General features: G+C 38.0%; 1 protein-coding gene across 3 annotated transcripts in view; it reads right to left on the reverse strand.

The window, feature by feature from the left end:
- Nucleotides 1-19,326, reverse strand: part of MED14 (mediator complex subunit 14) — a 36,915-nt gene that overhangs the window by 9,817 nt on the left and 7,772 nt on the right. For 2 of the 3 annotated variants that reach the window (XM_067297784.1, XM_067297769.1), the window contains exons 3-23: nt 18,919-19,024; nt 18,101-18,274; nt 17,194-17,323; nt 15,234-15,362; nt 14,814-14,921; nt 13,870-14,002; nt 13,139-13,289; nt 11,565-11,676; nt 10,725-10,850; nt 10,039-10,117; nt 8,453-8,612; nt 7,975-8,169; nt 7,259-7,393; nt 6,769-6,845; nt 4,637-4,797; nt 4,219-4,365; nt 4,028-4,119; nt 2,681-2,833; nt 2,197-2,466; nt 737-892; nt 52-163 (exon numbers count right to left, since the gene is read on the reverse strand). In XM_067297784.1, coding sequence (XP_067153885.1) covers nt 52-163; nt 737-892; nt 2,197-2,466; nt 2,681-2,833; nt 4,028-4,119; nt 4,219-4,365; nt 4,637-4,797; nt 6,769-6,845; nt 7,259-7,393; nt 7,975-8,169; nt 8,453-8,612; nt 10,039-10,117; nt 10,725-10,850; nt 11,565-11,676; nt 13,139-13,289; nt 13,870-14,002; nt 14,814-14,921; nt 15,234-15,362; nt 17,194-17,323; nt 18,101-18,274; nt 18,919-19,024 — 2,906 coding nt within the window. The remainder of the gene's footprint in view (nt 1-51; nt 164-736; nt 893-2,196; nt 2,467-2,680; nt 2,834-4,027; nt 4,120-4,218; nt 4,366-4,636; nt 4,798-6,768; nt 6,846-7,258; nt 7,394-7,974; nt 8,170-8,452; nt 8,613-10,038; nt 10,118-10,724; nt 10,851-11,564; nt 11,677-13,138; nt 13,290-13,869; nt 14,003-14,813; nt 14,922-15,233; nt 15,363-17,193; nt 17,324-18,100; nt 18,275-18,918; nt 19,025-19,326) is intronic. The other variant, XM_067297775.1, reaches the window with a different exon arrangement.

A 19,326-nucleotide genomic window follows, 5' to 3' on the forward strand; every position in this document is an offset into this window, starting at 1 on the left:
AGCTGTGCATTTCCAGCACATGATTAGCACACAAATTCTCAGCCATCTTACCTGGTGACTGTGTGTGCATCATAGATGGAGATGGTGTCACTGTGTTGTGATAGGAGGTGGGTGGAGAAGTAAGAGGATATGCGCCTGATGCTCCTGCCTGTTTTGCAAATGGCTGGAAGCATCAACACAGGACAATGAAAATTATCATTCTGTACTAAAATTGAAGTATGTACAGCAGAATATTAATGCAAGCTCGGTCCCTACCTATGAGCTCTGATAGGTTCATCAACATTTTATTTTCTATACCACCTTGTTCAGAGCTCACCATTATTTTTTTGATTTTTTAAAATTTAACAATATGGTTCTTCAAACCATATAAACACACACCTTACACCTCTGCACCTCATTACTCTTCATCTGGCGCCTTATACAGAAAAGCCTTTTGCCCCCTCTTCCCTCCCCCAATATCTTCCATCTTAAACCACAGTTTCTCCCCTTCAGTCCTTTGCTTCTAAGGCAGCAAGTCACAAGTGACCCTCCAAAGCTGCTGCTGATATGCTATGTGCTCCCTGTGCTGCAATGAGAAGTGATCAGATTAATACATTTCCCACCAAGGGCAATTCTGGAACAGACCAGTTTTATATTCTCCCTTCACTTTTTACTGCCAATCCTTTCAGAAGGTAAGTTCTTAAAAACCTATAGTTGTGGAAGATGATCAACATTTCTTATTTTGCCTGGACGTTACCTGTTGCTGTGGTTGCTGCGGTGGTTGCTGGGGTTGAAGCTGTGATATCAATGAATCCATCATGTCACCTCCAATAGGAGAAGGTGGATTATCATCTTCATTTACAGATCGTCTTCGTGCATCCTGATTGCTGTCAACAAACATGTTCAGGAATGTCTGTGGATAAATCAATTTTGTTAGTGAACACTTTCCCTAATTAAATTTTATTATATAATTAAGCACAGTACTTGTTGAGGTTTAATACTACTACCTTTACCAGCTACAGCACATAAACAGGTAGGTCTCTAGATCCAACTACTAGTCATATACTATATTAATAGCTTAAAAAAAACCATATCAATCCATAAACATAGCTTCTCAGCGGATGTTTAAGCTTATGCCCCCCAAATCTTTTTTCTTTTTATTTTAGAAGTCTTATATAACCACCAAACAAGAAACCTTGCTCATTAACATGAAATACGTCTAGTTATCTGAAGGAGCAACAATTATTTTCCCTAAAAAATAATGAATTATCTGCACTTGGAAATAGTCCTTTCCATTCCTATACTTCGGCAGCTCTGCAGCTGTTCCAGAATGACTCATCAGTAGCTACTGGCCTACTGCACTACACCTAAAACTGCCCTGTTGGGTAAGAGTGCACAGGTCACCTCCTCTCTAGTGCTCTCTTCAAAAAGCAATTTACCAACCCTCTTGAACTATCTGCTCCTATACCTCTCCTTACACTTGCCACTGCTATCTGCACCCCTTTCCTCTTCCCCTTATTCTTCTGCTTGGAATTGTTGAGAAAAGTAGATTTTGAATAGAGTTATAGGTTTAAGATTAGCTAAATGCAGTGCCAGAGAATAAATACTCAGTAGCGATCATCAGAAGAAGAGTTAGGAAACTATCTTGTTTCATAAAGGGTCCATCTTCCAATATTTCAGCAAGACTAGGACTGGTACAAGCTGCTGTCAGCTAAGGTGTTCTGTCAAAATGGGCAGAGATTCATTTTTCAGCAAGAATGAGCTAGCATCATATTTAAGATCAAAGCCACAGGCTCCTGCCACACACCAGTGGAAATCATTTTAAGAAAAGTATCTAGAATCATCTGATACAGAACATTTCCCCATCTGCAACAGATAAGAACTGTCCCACCACACAAAGTTTGGGAGAAAGAGTCACTTTTAATCCTGAAGAATAAACCTAGCCTAGTCACAAAGCTTCAGTGAGTTTTAACAAAAGGAATGCCTAAAATGGCCTCTACATTATATTATTATGATAAAAAAAAAAAAGACACTGGATGCTAGTTGTTTTAAAGAAAATGTTTTAACTCTAATTAACAAATTACTTATGAATCAGAAAATTCATTTTGTGCTCATGGCTTTGGAAGCACTGCAACTCTTCACAAAATTCGTTAAATCCATGCTTCAGGTTAAGCTCACTTCTACTTACGACATGCCAGAAAACACAGAAACAGTCACCTTTAACCCAGGTGCAGGGTAAAAGCCTTCAACTATTTTGCTGTTGTCAAAGAGACTGTATGCTCCATCGCGTATCGCCACAACACCACGACTCCGGCAGTAGATGTCAATGCAGTACATATTCCTAAAAGCCAGCCTGATATGCGTGGGTGACTGTGGCAGAATCGAGAAACACTGATAGGCAGTGTTGGTGCGTTGAGTCAGACCCAGCATGGGCACAGTTGGAAGTTTGTTGATAGCATTTAATGGAGCCTGAGTGTCAAACAGAACCTGAGAGAGAACAGATAAAGAGATCAAGTAGCTCATCTTTAAAGTAAAAGTCAGGGAAAACCTGAAAAGAGATACAGTCTTCCGGAGGCCACTTTCTTCCAGTGAGATCCATAAGCAATCATAACACACATGTAATTTTGAAGAAAAGATTTTCATCTGAACCCAGATCTCAGTTATCTTACATGTTTTTTAAAAATAGTTTACAAAATGTTACCTGTAACAGCTGCACCACATTTGGTGTTTTATTAAACATCTCCTGGAGCTGGTGCAGAATTGTGTTGTGACAGTTACTGCAACCTGAGTTTGGGCCAACAGTTCCCAGTGAAATGTGGAACTTCTGGAGTATGGAATTCCACTGAATGCTAATCTGCAACATCAAGAACACAAAATGATCTTGGAAACTAGAACAACTAAGCTGTTATAACATGAAAGTTGTTCTGCTCTTTTTTTTTTTTGTTTTTTTCATCCGACCTCAAAAGAATCCTAACTCACCTGCAACAAAAGTTGTTGCAATTCTGAGCAAATGCTGTTGGCTTATATATAACTTTTACGTTTAGATAACTGGACTGTTGGCAACAGTAAAATTGGGCAGTTACTTTAGTAAGTCAGTCCAAAAAGTCTTTTCTGACAGAGATGTTGAGAGTGGAAGTTAAACTCAAGAGGTTCTTGCTGCAGAGAAGTGATTAATGAGTTGCTGCAAGTGGACTGATTTTGTCAGTCATAACACAGAAGCGAGAACTGGACATGCTAATATATAAGGAAGTGACATGCAAAATCCACAGAGCCACTCCTGCTACTTAGTAAGATTAAACTGTCACAATAAAATGCACAGAAATGCTCTTAAAAATTCAGCTTAGAATATAAACACAGAAAAGGCCTTTCAGGATGCAAATTTCAAGTGCACCAGCTACTTTGCCTCAGTTGTACACGAAGTTATATTAAGTCCGTGATAAATGTGTGGTTGGTTCCTCCTCTACCCTGCATTTAATTCAGTCCAAGGGTATGAGCAACACAGACAACTGTCAAAGTAACCAAATATGCTTTAAATTCAAACACTCTGGAGTACAGCCAAACAGTAAGCTAGAGTTCTGAATGATGGAACAGTTCTGCTACAAAATAATTAAGGACTGGCTCATTTGAAAGCACATCACTACACTGAAATCTTTGCTAGAGTGCTTTCTTTCAAGGCAGCATTAAGCACGTACCTTGCACTCAGATCAAAAGTTCCATATATCCTAATATGACAGTGACCACTTAAGAAAGAGACTTGCATATAACCCTGGTACACCATACCAACTTTCAATCCATCAGCAGCTTCAGAAGCATACAGAAAGAGCACACAACTGTCCTTAGAAGCATATTGTAGAAATCCTCAAAGATTCCAAACACCCAGGCACCTAGCAAATTAGTAATCTAGCACCTTTGTATCTTCTACATTCATCAATATTAATTTTACAATAATGTAATACAATGAAATATTTTGTAGATCAATTCTGAGAACTCTAAGCCCATCCATTCTGTTTTCACACAAACATTTTAAGTGTGCTTAGGAGTTACTTACTGAGCTCCCCTTGGTAGCTCCATAACAAAGGATAAGTTTTCGATAATTGTAGACACGAACTTCTGAAAAAATGTTTAAGTGGTTGGGTATGTCTTTGAAGAGAGGAAGGAAAAGAGGTAGAGTGAGAAAGCTGTCGTAATCTATAAACATGTAATAAAAAGAATAATTAAAAAAGGAAATCATTTTTGTACCTGGTAAGGATCGTGCAAACTCCAGGACACATTCATACAGCCGAGCAATACTGTTCCAGTCATTGAGGAACATCTCAACAACTTTGCGACCCCCAACTGGTTCAGACAACTGGTTTTCATATGTCAGGTAAACATGACGTGTTGGTCCTGCAGTGTTAGGAGAATGGTAAATACTGGTTAAACTAGAGGTTCCCAAACTGTGGTTTACAGACTGTGGTTGAAGTGTGGTAAGTGACCTGGAAGCATATTTAAATAGTAAGAATGTGCCATCTCAGCAGTCAAAAGTTTTATTCAGGTGAACAGTGGTTCACCAGAAATCTTGAGGGTTGTCCATTAACACAGAGATTGGAGCTACTGGATCAGATTAATGCAAGACACAAAGAAACAAAATTTACAAGACTTCCCAAATAAAACTTACCTTGCTCCCTGGATGAAGTGCTGTTAAGCGGACAATTTGCAAACACCAGCTCAGCCACCCATGTGCGATTATTTCTACCTTGTAATCGGAAAGTGCAATCAAGAAGAGATCGGTCCAGAGCCTTCTGTGTTTCCTCATTTACACCTTTACAGGGAGGAACTCTGTTCAGGAAGAAAAGAGCATATCAACTGTACACAGTGCAGCTCCAAAAGCGAAAAAAATAATTTAACAATTCCTGAAGAAATTAAGTAAACCTGAGCATGAAAGAATGAACAAATTAATGGTAAAAAAACAGAAACAGCTGGACTGCAGAAGAACAGTCAGATATCTTACTCCTCTTCACAAATTTGGGGGGGGGAGGGGGGCGCACATGTGGAGAGATAGAATGAATTATAAAAGCACCCTTAGTTAAGACCAACTTTTATATTGATTCAACACCTGCAAATTATAAACTGTTAAGGGATCTGCCGAATTGGATTGGCCTGGTCTCCTGATGTGTATGAACACATTGATATAAAGATTTTATACAGAGAAACAAGCTAAAAGATGAAGATAAAGAAATTGTGACAACCTGAATTCATGAATCAGTTCTCCTCTTAGAACAAGTTCATTCAAAATGCAATGAACAACCTGGTAGCTATCTTAGTACCCACTTATTCATATCCCAGTGCAAGAATTTAGTTCAAAGGACAGACTAAATAAAGCTTAAATAAAAACACACCAAACTTTCAAACCCCTGAGAGTTTGTTCCAGAAATCTGATATACCACCTTTAACTTCAGCTCACAAGTTCTCAGGACTTCTCTGCTCATAGGCAAAGTTAAAAAGGTAGTGCCTGATACATTTAGAGTGAGGTATTCATATCACTGTATATTTCTGCAGTATAAAAGAAGTTAGGCTGTTTAAATTCAAAAAGGTGTGTTTGCTTTTTTAAACAGAGATAATCTGTTTTATTTGATGACATAAGCCAAAGTTTAACTAGTAGACTTAAGGTGGACTCCAGGGAGTGTGAAAAGCTGGCCGGACTGCCAGGCAGAAAGCACTGTGGTCAACAGTTCTAAATCCAACTTGGAGGCTGGTTATGGCTGGCATTCCTCAGGGGTTAACACTGAAGCCAATACAATTTAACATCTTCAATAACCTACATGATGCAGAGGAAGAACAAGTTGGAAGATGACACAAAATTGAGGGGCGCAATCAATAGCCTGGAAAGCAGCGATGCTATTCAGAGGGACTGCAGCTTGCTGGAGAAATGGGTTAACAGGAATGTCATGAAGTTCAGCAAAAATAAACGTCAAGTCCTGGATTTGGAACCAAATAACCTTATGCAACAGTCCAGGCAGGGCATTGACTGGCTGGGTGGCAGCTCTGCATGAATGGACCTGAGGGTCCTGGGAGACAAGCTGAACAGGAGTCAGCTGTGTGCCCTTGCGGCAATGACAGGCAACTGCATCTTGGGCTGCATCAGCATCAGCATAACCAGGCAGTCAGGGGAAGTGAGTATTTCCCTCTAGTCAGTATTTGACAGATAACACCTCAAATACTGTGTCCAGAGAGGGCACAAAACTGTTGGAGATTTGAAAATTTGGGAGGTTGAACGGGAGGTTGAACTAGATGACCTCCACAGGCCCTTTCCACTCCAAAGTGCTGTGTGGTTCTAAAGCGCTTCCTCTACAAGTTGTTTATCATGCAATCGTCCTTTTTGGGATTCCTTTATTTTCCTCTGGAATATCAGAAACTGGGCATTGTCAAATAATATACAGAGTAAGCAGGCCTCTGATCTGATCTAAAATTGCAACTCCATGTTCATGAATCATTGCACCATATCTTCCTTAGCACTGCTGAGATTTTAGGCCTGAGGACTGTCAGGAACTGTTCTCAGAGTTCCCTAGTTTAGGCTAATGAAGGAAACAAACCCAGTTCAGGCTCTAAGTCTATTCTTCTTTTTACTTTCTTCAGTATCCCCCTTTTCTTCACTTGGGGGTTCAAGATCCATGATAGTTAAAAAAACAGAACAAAAAAACAACTCCCAAAATCCCTAAGATATTTTTAGTGCTGCTCTCCAGATTTATTCCTTCTTCTTTTAGGCATATATACAATAATAAAATCAAGTATGGGAGCACATCCTCTTACTTTAATAAACGTATGGCATGGCTGAAGCCATCTCCTTCTACTTGTACTCCTTGGTGAGGAATGTCCATATTAGACAGCTAAGAATGAACGAGAAAAACATTATCCCAAGCAAAAAGTCAAGCAAAACAACTTTTTTGGGGGGCTAAGGGTGGCACAGATGTTTCATATTCTGAAGCACTGGAAAGCCAAAACCCAGATGTATAAATTTGGTATAAAGTTTTCTCCCATCCCCTCCTCCCACAAGCATCTCTTTCATCCTCTCCCTTCCCCCCAACTTTTCGAGCCTCTTTCACAGTGCTCAGTATTAGAGAACCAGCTGCAACACAACTAAAGCCACCCAGTGCGAAACATCAGCCACCCAGGCTCAGCTGGTCAAGGGGACTATGAAGTGAACATGTCTACAACTTCTCCAAACAGTCACATCTAGACAAGGGAATCAGGTGGTGAGAGGGGAGAAGTGGGGAAGGCAGAAACAGTGTTTAATACATACCTCCATACGAAGCCCTATAAATGGCATATTTGTATCACACATGGCTACAATATGAGCTAGGACTTTATTGAAGGCACACATTTCTCCTGATCGTTTTGGTTTCTTAGGTTCTGTTGAACATGGGTCACCAGATAACTAGAATTAAAATAAAGACAAATGTATTTGCATGTTTGGGGTAAGCATTTCAAAAAGATGTCAGAATAATTTCATTTATCCAAGTTTTAAATGAATTACACCCCGAGGACAAACTTCTCTGAGGAAATGCTTTAGTTTAGGACTAAAACAATTCATTTAAAGTAATGTTATAGTCACCTCCTTCCTCAAAACAGTATTTACACATCACCAAATTTCCATATGTAAGCTAGGTCAATCTGATCCCATAAAGCAACTCTTTGTGGTCCCTTGAAGATTATGCCTACATGGCACAATGCATAGATACCAGTGCTATGCTTATACAAGTTAGTCTAGCTACCTCGGAGTGTTCTGCTTTGGGTCTTTAGACCAGCTGAGAAGGCCTGGCATGAATTAAAACACAATAACTATTGCAAAATAGCTTCCCAATATCTCTAGAAGCAGACCAGAGAAACAAGCTGCAATATATAAGACATCAGCCATACAATTTTTGAAACAATACTACTAAAGTTGGTACTGATCCTCAGAACACGCATTTAGCTTTCATATTTTAGAACAAGCCTGATGGCTTTTGAAGCACATACCTTGCGTTTGACACCACTTTTAATTTGTTTGCCACTTTTTGTGTCTAGTACTAGCTCTTCAATGTTTGGTTTGAACTGCTGTAGTAAAAGTGCAGTAGCAGGGCTGTCATCTCCTTCAGCATAGCTCACAGAGAGAAAATGGTATTTGTATTCTAGTTCTGTAGGGTTGCCAGGAACATCAAACATCTCTACAACCTGCATTTAAACAAAGCAACTAATTGAGAAGACCCTCAAGTTAAGACTAAGTGCATCTCAGTTCCTGTCTGCCCCCACCTGTTTGCTGAGTAATAAACTTATGTCCCCTCCTTGTTATGAGCCTGACAGCTTAACAAACCCAGTGAGAGAGAGAAGGGAGGCAGAGGGGATAGTCAAGGCTTATAGCAATCAGCTGGTTCCTAATGCTAGAGTTAACAGTATGAACTGGCTCATATATCCATGCCTGGGAGCAAAAGATAAGAAGCATTTCTCCATTACTTACAATGTAGTACTGTGGAAGCCGGGTGAGTTTGATAAACAATTTGTGTTTGGAAAGATTTCCCACTGGATGGCTAGCATAATTAGCCAGCTGAAGAGTTTCACTGCTCACTGTAGGCAGATGTTTTATAGACTGTTTGCAACGTTGCTGTCCAAGCCAGAACCTTGCATTGAAAGAAAGGCATTAGTACCCTGTGACTGTATACTGTTTTTCAGAGCACTAGTGTCAAATTAAGAGTCAGTCATATTCTAAATTAACATTTATCACTGTTGTACAAGTTACACACAGGATGTTACACAGAAGATTTCAGGGGTTTACCTTTCCTTATCACTATCTTTACTAATTGTCATCAGCTTGGGAAACAGACAGCCATTAGAAAATCTTTGCTCCCATATGCTGGTAAACGATACAGTATAAAGGTCAAAGCTGGATTAAGGTCACTCTCGATGATGTTATACATGAACTCATTCGCCTGAATAAGTTTGGAAACGCAGAACCACATGCAAGACAGCAAATTTATTCTGATGTTTTTTTTAACCAAGCTTCATTATATTCCAATGGATTTTGGCTATAGTGATAAGACCACAAAGCCTACCCAGGCTTGAAGGGGGTTCGGAAATATACAGCTTAGTTTTCAGTCAAACTTCCACTGAAAACAGTAGTGGAAGGTATGGGTGCTCAGCACCTCTCAGGCAAGACACATGTTTATTCTTATAGATACATTTTAGATATATTTGTCCTAAAATACATTTCAGGGGACTGTCTAGCTGCTTCAAGAACTGCAGCACTACCCAAACCATCAACTAGATGTCATTTGTAACAAAGAGAGGTTGATTAGTTTCTCCAGGGTGCCAGTGCTTCATGCGTCATCATGCTTTTTTTAGAAGCAAAATTCCTCAAGTAGAGGTTTCACCCTGAAATTTGGTCAGAGTATTCAGAATTTCCAGAAAGACTGAACAGGTGGAACTTAGTTTTCACATAGATGCAAACTGTATTTGTATTATTTGCTACAAGCACTCATGGGAGCCCAGTGCATCTTGCGTTAAGTACTAGTGGGCGTCTAAATCTCAGGGCTTCAAGGGGGCAAGATCAAAGGTTTAAACCAGCAAGGGTTGAAGCATTAAAAAGAAAAATGGCTATTATTTAAATCATCTTAGGCCACTTCCTGGGTTTCCCCTTGCATTATGAAAAGGGAGGTCCTTCTTGCAGAGAAACAAGCAGTGTTCAGCTGTAGAAACAGACTGGAATAAAGGAGAAAGGAAACAAGCATGAGCACAAAATAAGATCCCCAGGAAGCAAGTGTTTTGCTACTGACTTAAAGTGAGAAGATTTCATGCAGCGTGTGCACACAGCAATGCATGGGACTATGTGCAGGCAGGCAGACCAGGGCTGATTATAGAATTGACTCCCAGCAAAAGCAGTTTCCTCCACCCATTTAGAGGGGACAGCAAGGACTCGAAGCTGCTTAGAAAAGGGATAAAGTATTTTCCTGTCTGTGTTAAAGCAAAAAGCTATGCAAGTGTGTCCCTACAAAATACAAATATGGCGATCATGCTATGAAAACTAAATGGATCATACAAGTTGCTTACTTGAGCTGCTGGAGCCAAGGAATGATGCGCTTCATATCATCATTAACAGACTTCTCTATGTCATCTAGTGTCAGTTGATCTATAAGAATATTAGGTGAGTGAACAGTCCTAACATTCACATTTCAAACAGAAGTTTTGACCTTTTAGTGAAAGTGTCTCAATTTGACAATCACAATTAAGATACTCAGAGTGATCCACGATGCTTATAGAACCACAGCATTATGCTGTTAGGCAAATAAACTAGAACAACTCACGTTCCTCCTTCTCCTTTTTTTAAGCAGTCTGAAACACCAAGTTAGGATTTATTATGTTGAACAATATCTCAAGAAGTGTAAGGTTCCATAACATAACTTTCAATTAGGTGTATATTACATGACTGCATCCATTAAGGGCACTGCCCTGGCAGCGTGAGTCATATAGAACACGCATTGCAAATGAAGCCTAACAAGATTTAGCCTGTCCTCCTCTTAAAATATACCTAGCTGAACTATGAATCTAAGCACAAAGATCAAATTCTCCATTCTTCATAAGCTCAAATACCTAGCTAATGACCTAACCTGCAGTGTTCAGTTGCATGACCCTTACTTACAGAACTTCAGAGATTTGATAAAACTGTTCACGCAAAATTACCTTAGTAACTGAGAATTCTCTCAAGGTATTAAGTACAAGCTGTTTCAGCTACTTACCAACACCATGCAGCATCAGTTGAAACATTCCAGAATGGAGATCAACAAAAACATGTAGGCATTCTGATCGACCACATGGTTCCAAAATTGGAATTACAAGAGTTGGAAGAGCCGTTTCAATGAATGCTACAGAAAAATTGATGTTAATAATTTGACACGAAATTCAGGCTCATTATAGTAAAACTTAGCCCATTATAATCACAAAATCTTTTTCTTTTTTTTTTAAAATATAGTTTACAGGAGCAATTTTTACTTGCAGTAGTCCTGAACTCGTTAAATCTATTTGCATGTTATTGTACAGTTCATGTAAAGGGGAAATTGAAGCAAATGAACTCCTCTGTGAAAATAGGTCTAGTAAGATAAAACCAGCCATTGGGGAAAGGGAGGAAAATCAGATTAAATTTAAAGGAGAAGGATGATTAAATCCTTGAATATCTTAACTGACTTCATCAAGATTATAGGCTCAATCTGAATCCCAGCAGTTTCAACAGTAGTTAGAGCAGTCTCATCTAAAGTCAGCTCAAGATGGTGAAAGATTAATTTTGATTCTGAACACAAGTTTTTACAGTAGACAAATTTTAATCCTTCCCCCAGAACATAACGCACTACCAGCTTCACCTATTACACTACATTTAGAGGTAGATATTGTTGAGTATTTTACAGTTATTAATGCAGAACGATTTAAAGCTGTCTTGTTACTTCTGAACACACTTCCCTTTATTTATGTTCATATATTTTCTATTCAAATTACTGAAAAGAAGCAGTATCAAGAAAAAAGGAAAACAATCGAAGGCACAGAGAGAAATAAAATTGACACAAAGTTCAGCAGAAAACACATACAATTGTCATTAACATTGTAGCTCTTAAGAATAGCTTTCAGCTCCTGGAGTTTTTGATGAGATCTTGCATGGACACTGTCTATTAGGAGTTTTTCTATGGACAGGTGGTCAATCTGTGAAAAGGAATGTACATGGGCAAGTTCAAATTTGATGTGCAGACATTATGCACGAGCACACTTTAACCAAGCTACTGAGCTTAATAAAATGATCACTTTAGAAAGAACCTTCTTCTAATTAATCTCGCATTGCTTTGCAAACTGTTCAAGATGAATCAAAACCAAATTTTATTCTAGCAAAGAAAATAAATGCAGAAGAGATTTACAGCAGTACAGAATTATACAGAATTTCAGTACATGTCTTTGTATACCAGAATGACCTTCCCCTGAATATTAGCTTTCCAAAACAAGGCCTTAAAAAAACATGTATTTATCCATCCACAAGAGCATTTCAACTCAGCAGCTGCTACTACTTAGTGTTCTTCCTCACAGAGGACTGAGTAGAGCTTCTACTCTAGCTAGATCCAATTTTCAGTAAATTAATGTATAATAACCTCCTCAGAGAAGCATACTTGTTTGTGCTATTGTTATGTATTGTATTTTAAATAAACAGAAGCATAGCTTGCTATGTCATTACAGCTATGCAATCATTATTTAAGTAGTAGAAGAGCAATGTATACAAAGCCAATACAATTTTTAAGTTCAGGTCAACGAGTTATAAAGGGAGTCAGTGTTAACATTGACATATAAAATGGCCTCACATCTAGTTCTACAATCTGTAGTCCTGATTCTGTAAGCTTCCTTAGATTCCACCAACTCCAGCGGAACTTCAGCAGATGTTCTAAATTAAGTACATTTTCCTATATTTAGGCATAAATACAGGATCTTCACTATAAAGACTAGAAGGAAGTTGTTCTTAGATACCATCAGCTGAGATCTGGAATTACCACAGTGAAATCTCATCCAAGCAGGAAGGAGGACTGCAGTTCTACATTTTGGATCATTTCAACTATCCCATCTTTAACATTTAGGCATTTGCACAACAGAGAGATACAATCAAATAGGCCAGCTGACATAACCTGGTTAGTGATAATGTAAGACCAGGCTTTACATAACACTTTAACAAACAAGCCATGTTCACTCCTTCGTATAACACTTCAAAAGCATAACATAAGACTTTCCTAAAGGGAATAGCAAATCAAGACACAGAGAAGCTGATTTTCAGAGGAAGATTACACAGTATCTCCAAAACAGGAAACGGAAGAATTGTCTCTTTCAAACCAAACACTAACCATAACTGAAACTTGACTACTGTTTCCCCACTCAGCGTTGCCTCATAACAAAGTTTAAAGACACTGAAAAAAACACGTTCAATTTTTCAGATGAATTCAAGACCAAGAATTTGTAACAACAATTAAGATCTCAACAAAAACACATCAATCATGACCTACAATAACAGGCAGGTAGAAATCTTAGAAACAGCTCTTTAAAGAGAATCAAAGCAAAACAAATCTTTAACACAAAGTATTTAAGTTTTTGATTTATAAAACTAGATGCCTACTGCAAAGCAAATCTTTACCTTCATGGCTCTTTCCATCAGTTTGGAATCACAGGCTGGCAGGGGAGGCTCATGAGATATTTGTAAGGGTTTTGAGACATCAGTTTCATCAATCTTAATAGTGACCTTATGAACAGATGCAGTTCCTGTTTTCCTGCCAAGCACCTGTTGGCTTAAAATAAATAGAATAATTAAAACATAATCATAATGGTAGGAAGTATGTGCTTCAGTAGCCAATCCTTGATTGTAGGAGTTCTGCATAAAAGTAACTTCTTCATTGTAATTCAGCTGACACTGCGTTTTAGTTTAAATGTTAATACAGCATTTAGTAAACTATAACCCATAAAGATGTCTTAGAATGCTAAAAATTCAATACAGGAGTTAGATGAACATCTGGACTACTCTTTTTTTTTTTTTTTTTTTTTTTTTTTTAATGTAGGGCCAGTCAAGCAATACCTCCAGGGACCAATAATGATCAGGAAAGATCGACAAAGAACTAACATATTTAGACACCCACCTAAACATGAGCTGATTTTATGACTGCATCCATTGCCCTCCTGTACATTAGTGCACATCCCTCGCTCCTTTGCGAGTCAAGCACCACGTTTAGGCATTTAAATACAGGAATTTAGGAGCCTCACGTTAAAAATAGAAAATCCAGTCACAAAAATTCTTACTCAAGCTTAATAAATAAAAAGGATCTCATCATTTTATTAAAATTTATTAAGAACAGCCCTTGGAAATTAACTTACTTCCAAACAGAGAGCGAGAGGCATTTCCCTGCATGATATCGCTCCACTTGCACAAGGTCACCCCAGCGTTCTCGAATCAGCATTAGTGTTTGTGAATGCAAGACTTCCAACTGAAGCGCTAAGCAGAAGGAGTCTAGAGAACGGAGTTAAGAAAACACAACAAATCCAAACAGAGTCTGCACACTACATAAATCCATTTGTCAAAGACAAGATGTTGTCTGAAAATACACTAACATACTAACCAAGAGATAAACACACATAAACAGCATCAACTATTTCAAGATTTCTCCCCCGACTCTTATCTAGGACAGGGTGTTAGGCAAGAGTAGCACAGTAACTTTGTCTCAGAGATTTCAATCCTGATCATCTTTTGGGGCAAAGATTACTAGCAAAGAAATTCAGTTCACATTATAGTTACCCATCAAGTCCGTCTTCTGCATTCACCCTTAAGAAACATTGTGTTTGTTTCTCCAGAAAAACAGTGTTTCACTGAGAGCCGTTTCCCATTATGTCAGTAACTTGTCCTTTGCACATTGGAAGTCACTGCACTGACTTCCTGCATAAGCTCCACCCTACTACAGTACTTGAGAGTAGAGATAGTTAGCTACTGCATCTTAAAAGCCAGCACTGTATTGCATCTCCAAAATCAGCACATGCAGCCAGCTGCTCCTACACTGACTTATCATATATCCTGCTGTCTCCAGTATCTCACCTTTACCTTTGATGATTAACTGTGTACTGATCTGATTCCAGATGACCAGCCCAAGCAAGCCAATAACAAGAGACTGTTTTACATGCCAGTAAGTGACAGTAGCTGTCTCGAAGGCCATCATTTTTACTCCACTTACAGACATTCTCCCCTAGCATCCATCTTTCTTGACCTCCAGCTACTGGAAAGACCAAGGCCATATCAGTTTACTCAAAAGCAACTTTCAGAAGGATACGCAGACAGCTGTACATGTCCTGAAGTGGCTTTTCATCAGCAAACAGCCGTGACTGAACCAACTGATGGATGAAGTTGATCTGCATGCTGTGAACCAAGGCTCGACCATCTTTCACGAATTAAAAATAATGCACATTAGGCATCAGGCAAAAGGTTAATATTAAGAAATATTTACCAACCCAAATTTTTAACAAAATAACCCAGTCTTTGGTTTACTCAGGAAACGTTAGCTACAGTCTACTATTGGCAAGGAATCAAATACATACAGTGCAAGGTGATAAGAAAACAGTATAGTATATATAGCTTCATTATCTTGAGTTGTGGTATGCAAAAGACACTGTATAACAAGGACTTATGCAACAGAGATGAACATCATGCTAAAAGAATAAAACGTAAATATACTTTATTTATTTATTTTTACCACCAGTTTCTTTGTCTTCAACCAAAATTTCCAGTTTGAGAAGGCGCCAGGGGATGTCAGGGTCATCACCCATCACTGTCAAGGTGGCCTCGAACTCACCCTCCACTCGAAACTTCACACGACCATTGGCTAAAGGAAGGAAGAAAAATGTTTTACTTTACTCAATCTCACAAGATGCCTCAGAATATCAATATGGTAGCTTCAAGCACTCAAAACTGATTACTTCCCTATAGAGTTTGCTGTGCAGTATATATTTCCATATAACTCTGATGATTTGCGATTTTTTGCAACAGAACCAGTGCCAATGAGCAGCATGAACAGAAGTAAAAAAACTGTCTTGAACAGCAATACTTTAGTCATGATAACTTGTTAACATTCATGTTACTTTAATATAGAATAACATTGAGATGACTACCAGCCTGACAAGTTATACAGACAAAATGTCTAGTTTCTTTTTTCCTTTTTTTTAATTCTTTGCTATATCAACAATGAATATCTTATGTAACACTGCAAACCACTTATATAAAGTTAATATTGTAGCTCTATTTTCACGTGGGCAAGATATTCTTTTGTACAATTTATATATAATATATGTATAAAAAAAAATATACACATATATATATGCACACAGGCAAAGATATGTAAGACTATCCAATTGACATGTATATCCTCACAACTTCTGGACAATGTTATTCTATTTCAAGAACAGGGAACAGGCAAAACTACATAAGCAAAGTCATAAAGGAAATGAGTGGCAAAGCAAACGATTTCATACAAGTTCTTACTATAAACTGTGGGTCAATCTTCTTCTCAACCACCTAACAAAATATGCCATGCATCTTGACAATTCTTTACACTTAAAATTTCTACAGGAATATTTCTAACTCATGAACTGAGTTTGATTTTCAAAAGCACCCTAGACATGCTCTTAAAGCAAACCACCAAACCAGAAACTAACAGTCATTCAAATATTTAATTAACTGAAAAATCTGAAGAACTCAGACACACCATTTACACTTCAATTAGACAAAAATGGATCCAATATTGAAATTGCAATGGTTCATAGAGGGAGCAGTGAAAATTATTACTAAGGTTTTTCAAGGATATATTCAATTTGTATCTGTGGATATGGTTTACACATGGTTAACCTTGCCTCAAAAGCATAGACTAGGTCCATTCCAGCCCTATTTTTCTGTGATTCTGCAATAATCTAGTCCAATTTTTAGCCATCTTTCCTATAAAAAAGTTTTTCTTCTACCACTACTTGGCTAAATGAAAACAGCAATTAAAACAAAGTTACAAATTAGCAACAAATGGAAGATACCCCACACCAGAGGCAGAAGGAGTAAGGAGAAGTGGGGGGGGGGGAAGGGAGAGAGAGAGAGCGCGTGCTGGAGTGAGCTGCAGAACAAGTCACATGCAGAAATAGGAACAAACTTTGTGCATGAAGATGAATATCAAAACAGATTTAAAAAAGGAGCAACATTAGACCAACTTGCTTAACCTAAAGTTCAAAGAGTTTCCACACAAGCACTTAACAGTTTAATTAAATTGGATTTTTAAACTAACTTAGGATAAAAGTTATATTTTTACGCCTAACATGGACTGGGATATGAGCATCTCTATCTATGTTATTGCATTATCTTCAAAGAAGGGGAGAACCTTTCATAATATATTTGTTGAAAGAACAAGACAGTGTCTACAACCTTTTACCATTATCAGCACAGGATTTCTTTTTGAGAGTAAATATTATTTCAGCAACATTATCAGTGTCCTGTTTTTTCAAGAGAGGAAAAAACCATACTTTGTTGGTATGCAGAGACAGGATCCCAGCCTTACTAGATTAAGTATGCCTAATGACCTTGTGTAAGCTATCTTTTAGCTTTGCTTTAGCACTAAACCAACAATTTTAAATCAGCCTGCAATAAACTATTCTTCAAAAAGTAACTTGAATTCTCACCAACTGTAAGGTTTGCCAGCTGGGGAGGGAGATCCGTAGTCACTAATCGATGTCGAAGAATCTGGTTTAGCTGATGAAGTGTGGTTTGCTTTTCACTCTTTGTAATGGGATCAGGAGGGATTATTTTATCCTGTTAAGATGAAAACAAACGAATTTACACATCTCAAACATGTAAAATACATCATCAGTAACAATGATGAAAACTAACCAGACTAGAATTCTGAAAATATAAATACTGCAGGCCATTACACACAAGCAAAGCTTTAAATTTTGCATTCAGACTTTTTCATCTTCCAGTTAATTAGATTTTACCCAAGACTGATCACTGTGGACAAAATTGTTCAACCCAGACCAATCAAAACAGTTCTGGGCTTTATATCATGTTAAACACATTTTCAAATATTAAAATCTAAAGCCAATCTTTATCTGTAGGGATAGATATCAGTTACAGTTCTACTGTTTAAATTACTTCGCAAAATCGTGTTTAATTTCTCTTTTCTCAGGAAGAAAAAACAGCAGGATTAAAGATAGTTCTAAGCATTTCAATACATCTAGATAAAATATGCTGCAGCCAAAACCACCGAGAACAACAGATGTCAGTATCTCATTTTTAGACTGCATTTTTCTGGGATGTTGGCTTAGCATGTGCAAATACATAAACAACCAAGGGAGAAGTGTTGCTATTATACTGGTACTAGAGCAGAACCAGTTCAAACAGAGAATGAGAAAGCATAATGTGTACAAATAGGAAATGCTCTATGTCAGGATCTGACACTACAGAAACCTGACACCTGGCATGCATTAAACTACACTTCCATTTAAATATATCAGAAAAATAGTTTCATTAACATGCGTTTGATATCATACAGGGGATTTTTCTTTCTAGCCATGTTGTAACATTACTTACCCTTATGCAGGTAGGCAGACGTGGGTACGATCCAGTTGTCAGGACATCAATAGCATACGGGATAGCAAAACTGGGTAGACGAGCATGAACCAAAGCATCTCTAGCTAGTGATGCCAGACGATCAGCAGTGTCCACAAACAGAATGGCTTGCTGATCTAGAAAGCTTGATATCATCTGCAGAGGAAGGGGGGGTGGGGGGAGAAAACACACATGCATGTCAACAAATGCACAAATTAGCACCCCTTGGCATTCAGCTCATCTAGTATACATGACTAAGAAGATTATTTGACACTTCCTTTCAATTCAAGTAATCAGATCTATAAAACAAAGAAAGAATGAATGCTCTGGCCATTTCTTACATTCTTATGCAAGGATGCTTTAAATGTGTATGTCATTTCTGATGGTGTGGCAGATGTGTGAAGCATCACAGCTCTTCATCTGATGATTGCTATTGGAATGCAACCCATCTTGTTTGTATTCACTCAGGGCTGGCTTTTTACAACATTCTGGACTTTAGTCTTATTTAACCAAGAGCAGGACGAACATGACTATAAGAACTAACACTGAGATCACCATCTTTCCTGTCCTGTCACCTAACCCCAAGCACTCCTGATACAATGTGCAGACATGCCTTTCTTCACCACTGATGAGTTTTGGAGAACATTAACTGCAAAATGACTAATTTATATAATTCCTCAATAGGAAGAAACAGGTTATAGAGGTTTTTTTTAGATGTCTATATTAAGGAAAAGTTAGAATGTATCAAAATCCCATACTACTTAAAGATTATTTCATATTAAACTCTGTTGCTAACTTACCGCACATTTTTCCACCTTTCCAGCATTATTAGCCCATTTGACTAAGGCTAACAAACGAACAAACAGTTGACGAGTGCGGCTTGCAAACTGCACGATTTCTATTTTTCTGTAAAAAAGAAAAAACATTAAGCCAGTGCTCAAATATCTAATATGGCTGCAATTCAACTCTGTGCTAATATAAAGCTGTAATGATAACTTCTAATTGTGTTAATGCAGGCATCATTAACAGCAGACTTGTTTGAATAGAATTACTGAAAAAAAGTTGAGCCCGCTGTTTTGAATACCTAAGAACTAAAAAGATACATGGATTCTAAGCAACCAAGACTGTCTGGGAAAACAAAGAAGGCATGCTCACATGAACAAATCACCTATTTTAAGAGAAACAATCACATGGTGAACTCAGATTTT

This window comes from Apteryx mantelli, chromosome 1 (genome assembly GCF_036417845.1).
Source record: "Apteryx mantelli isolate bAptMan1 chromosome 1, bAptMan1.hap1, whole genome shotgun sequence".
Classification (NCBI taxonomy): Eukaryota; Metazoa; Chordata; class Aves; order Apterygiformes; family Apterygidae; genus Apteryx; species Apteryx mantelli.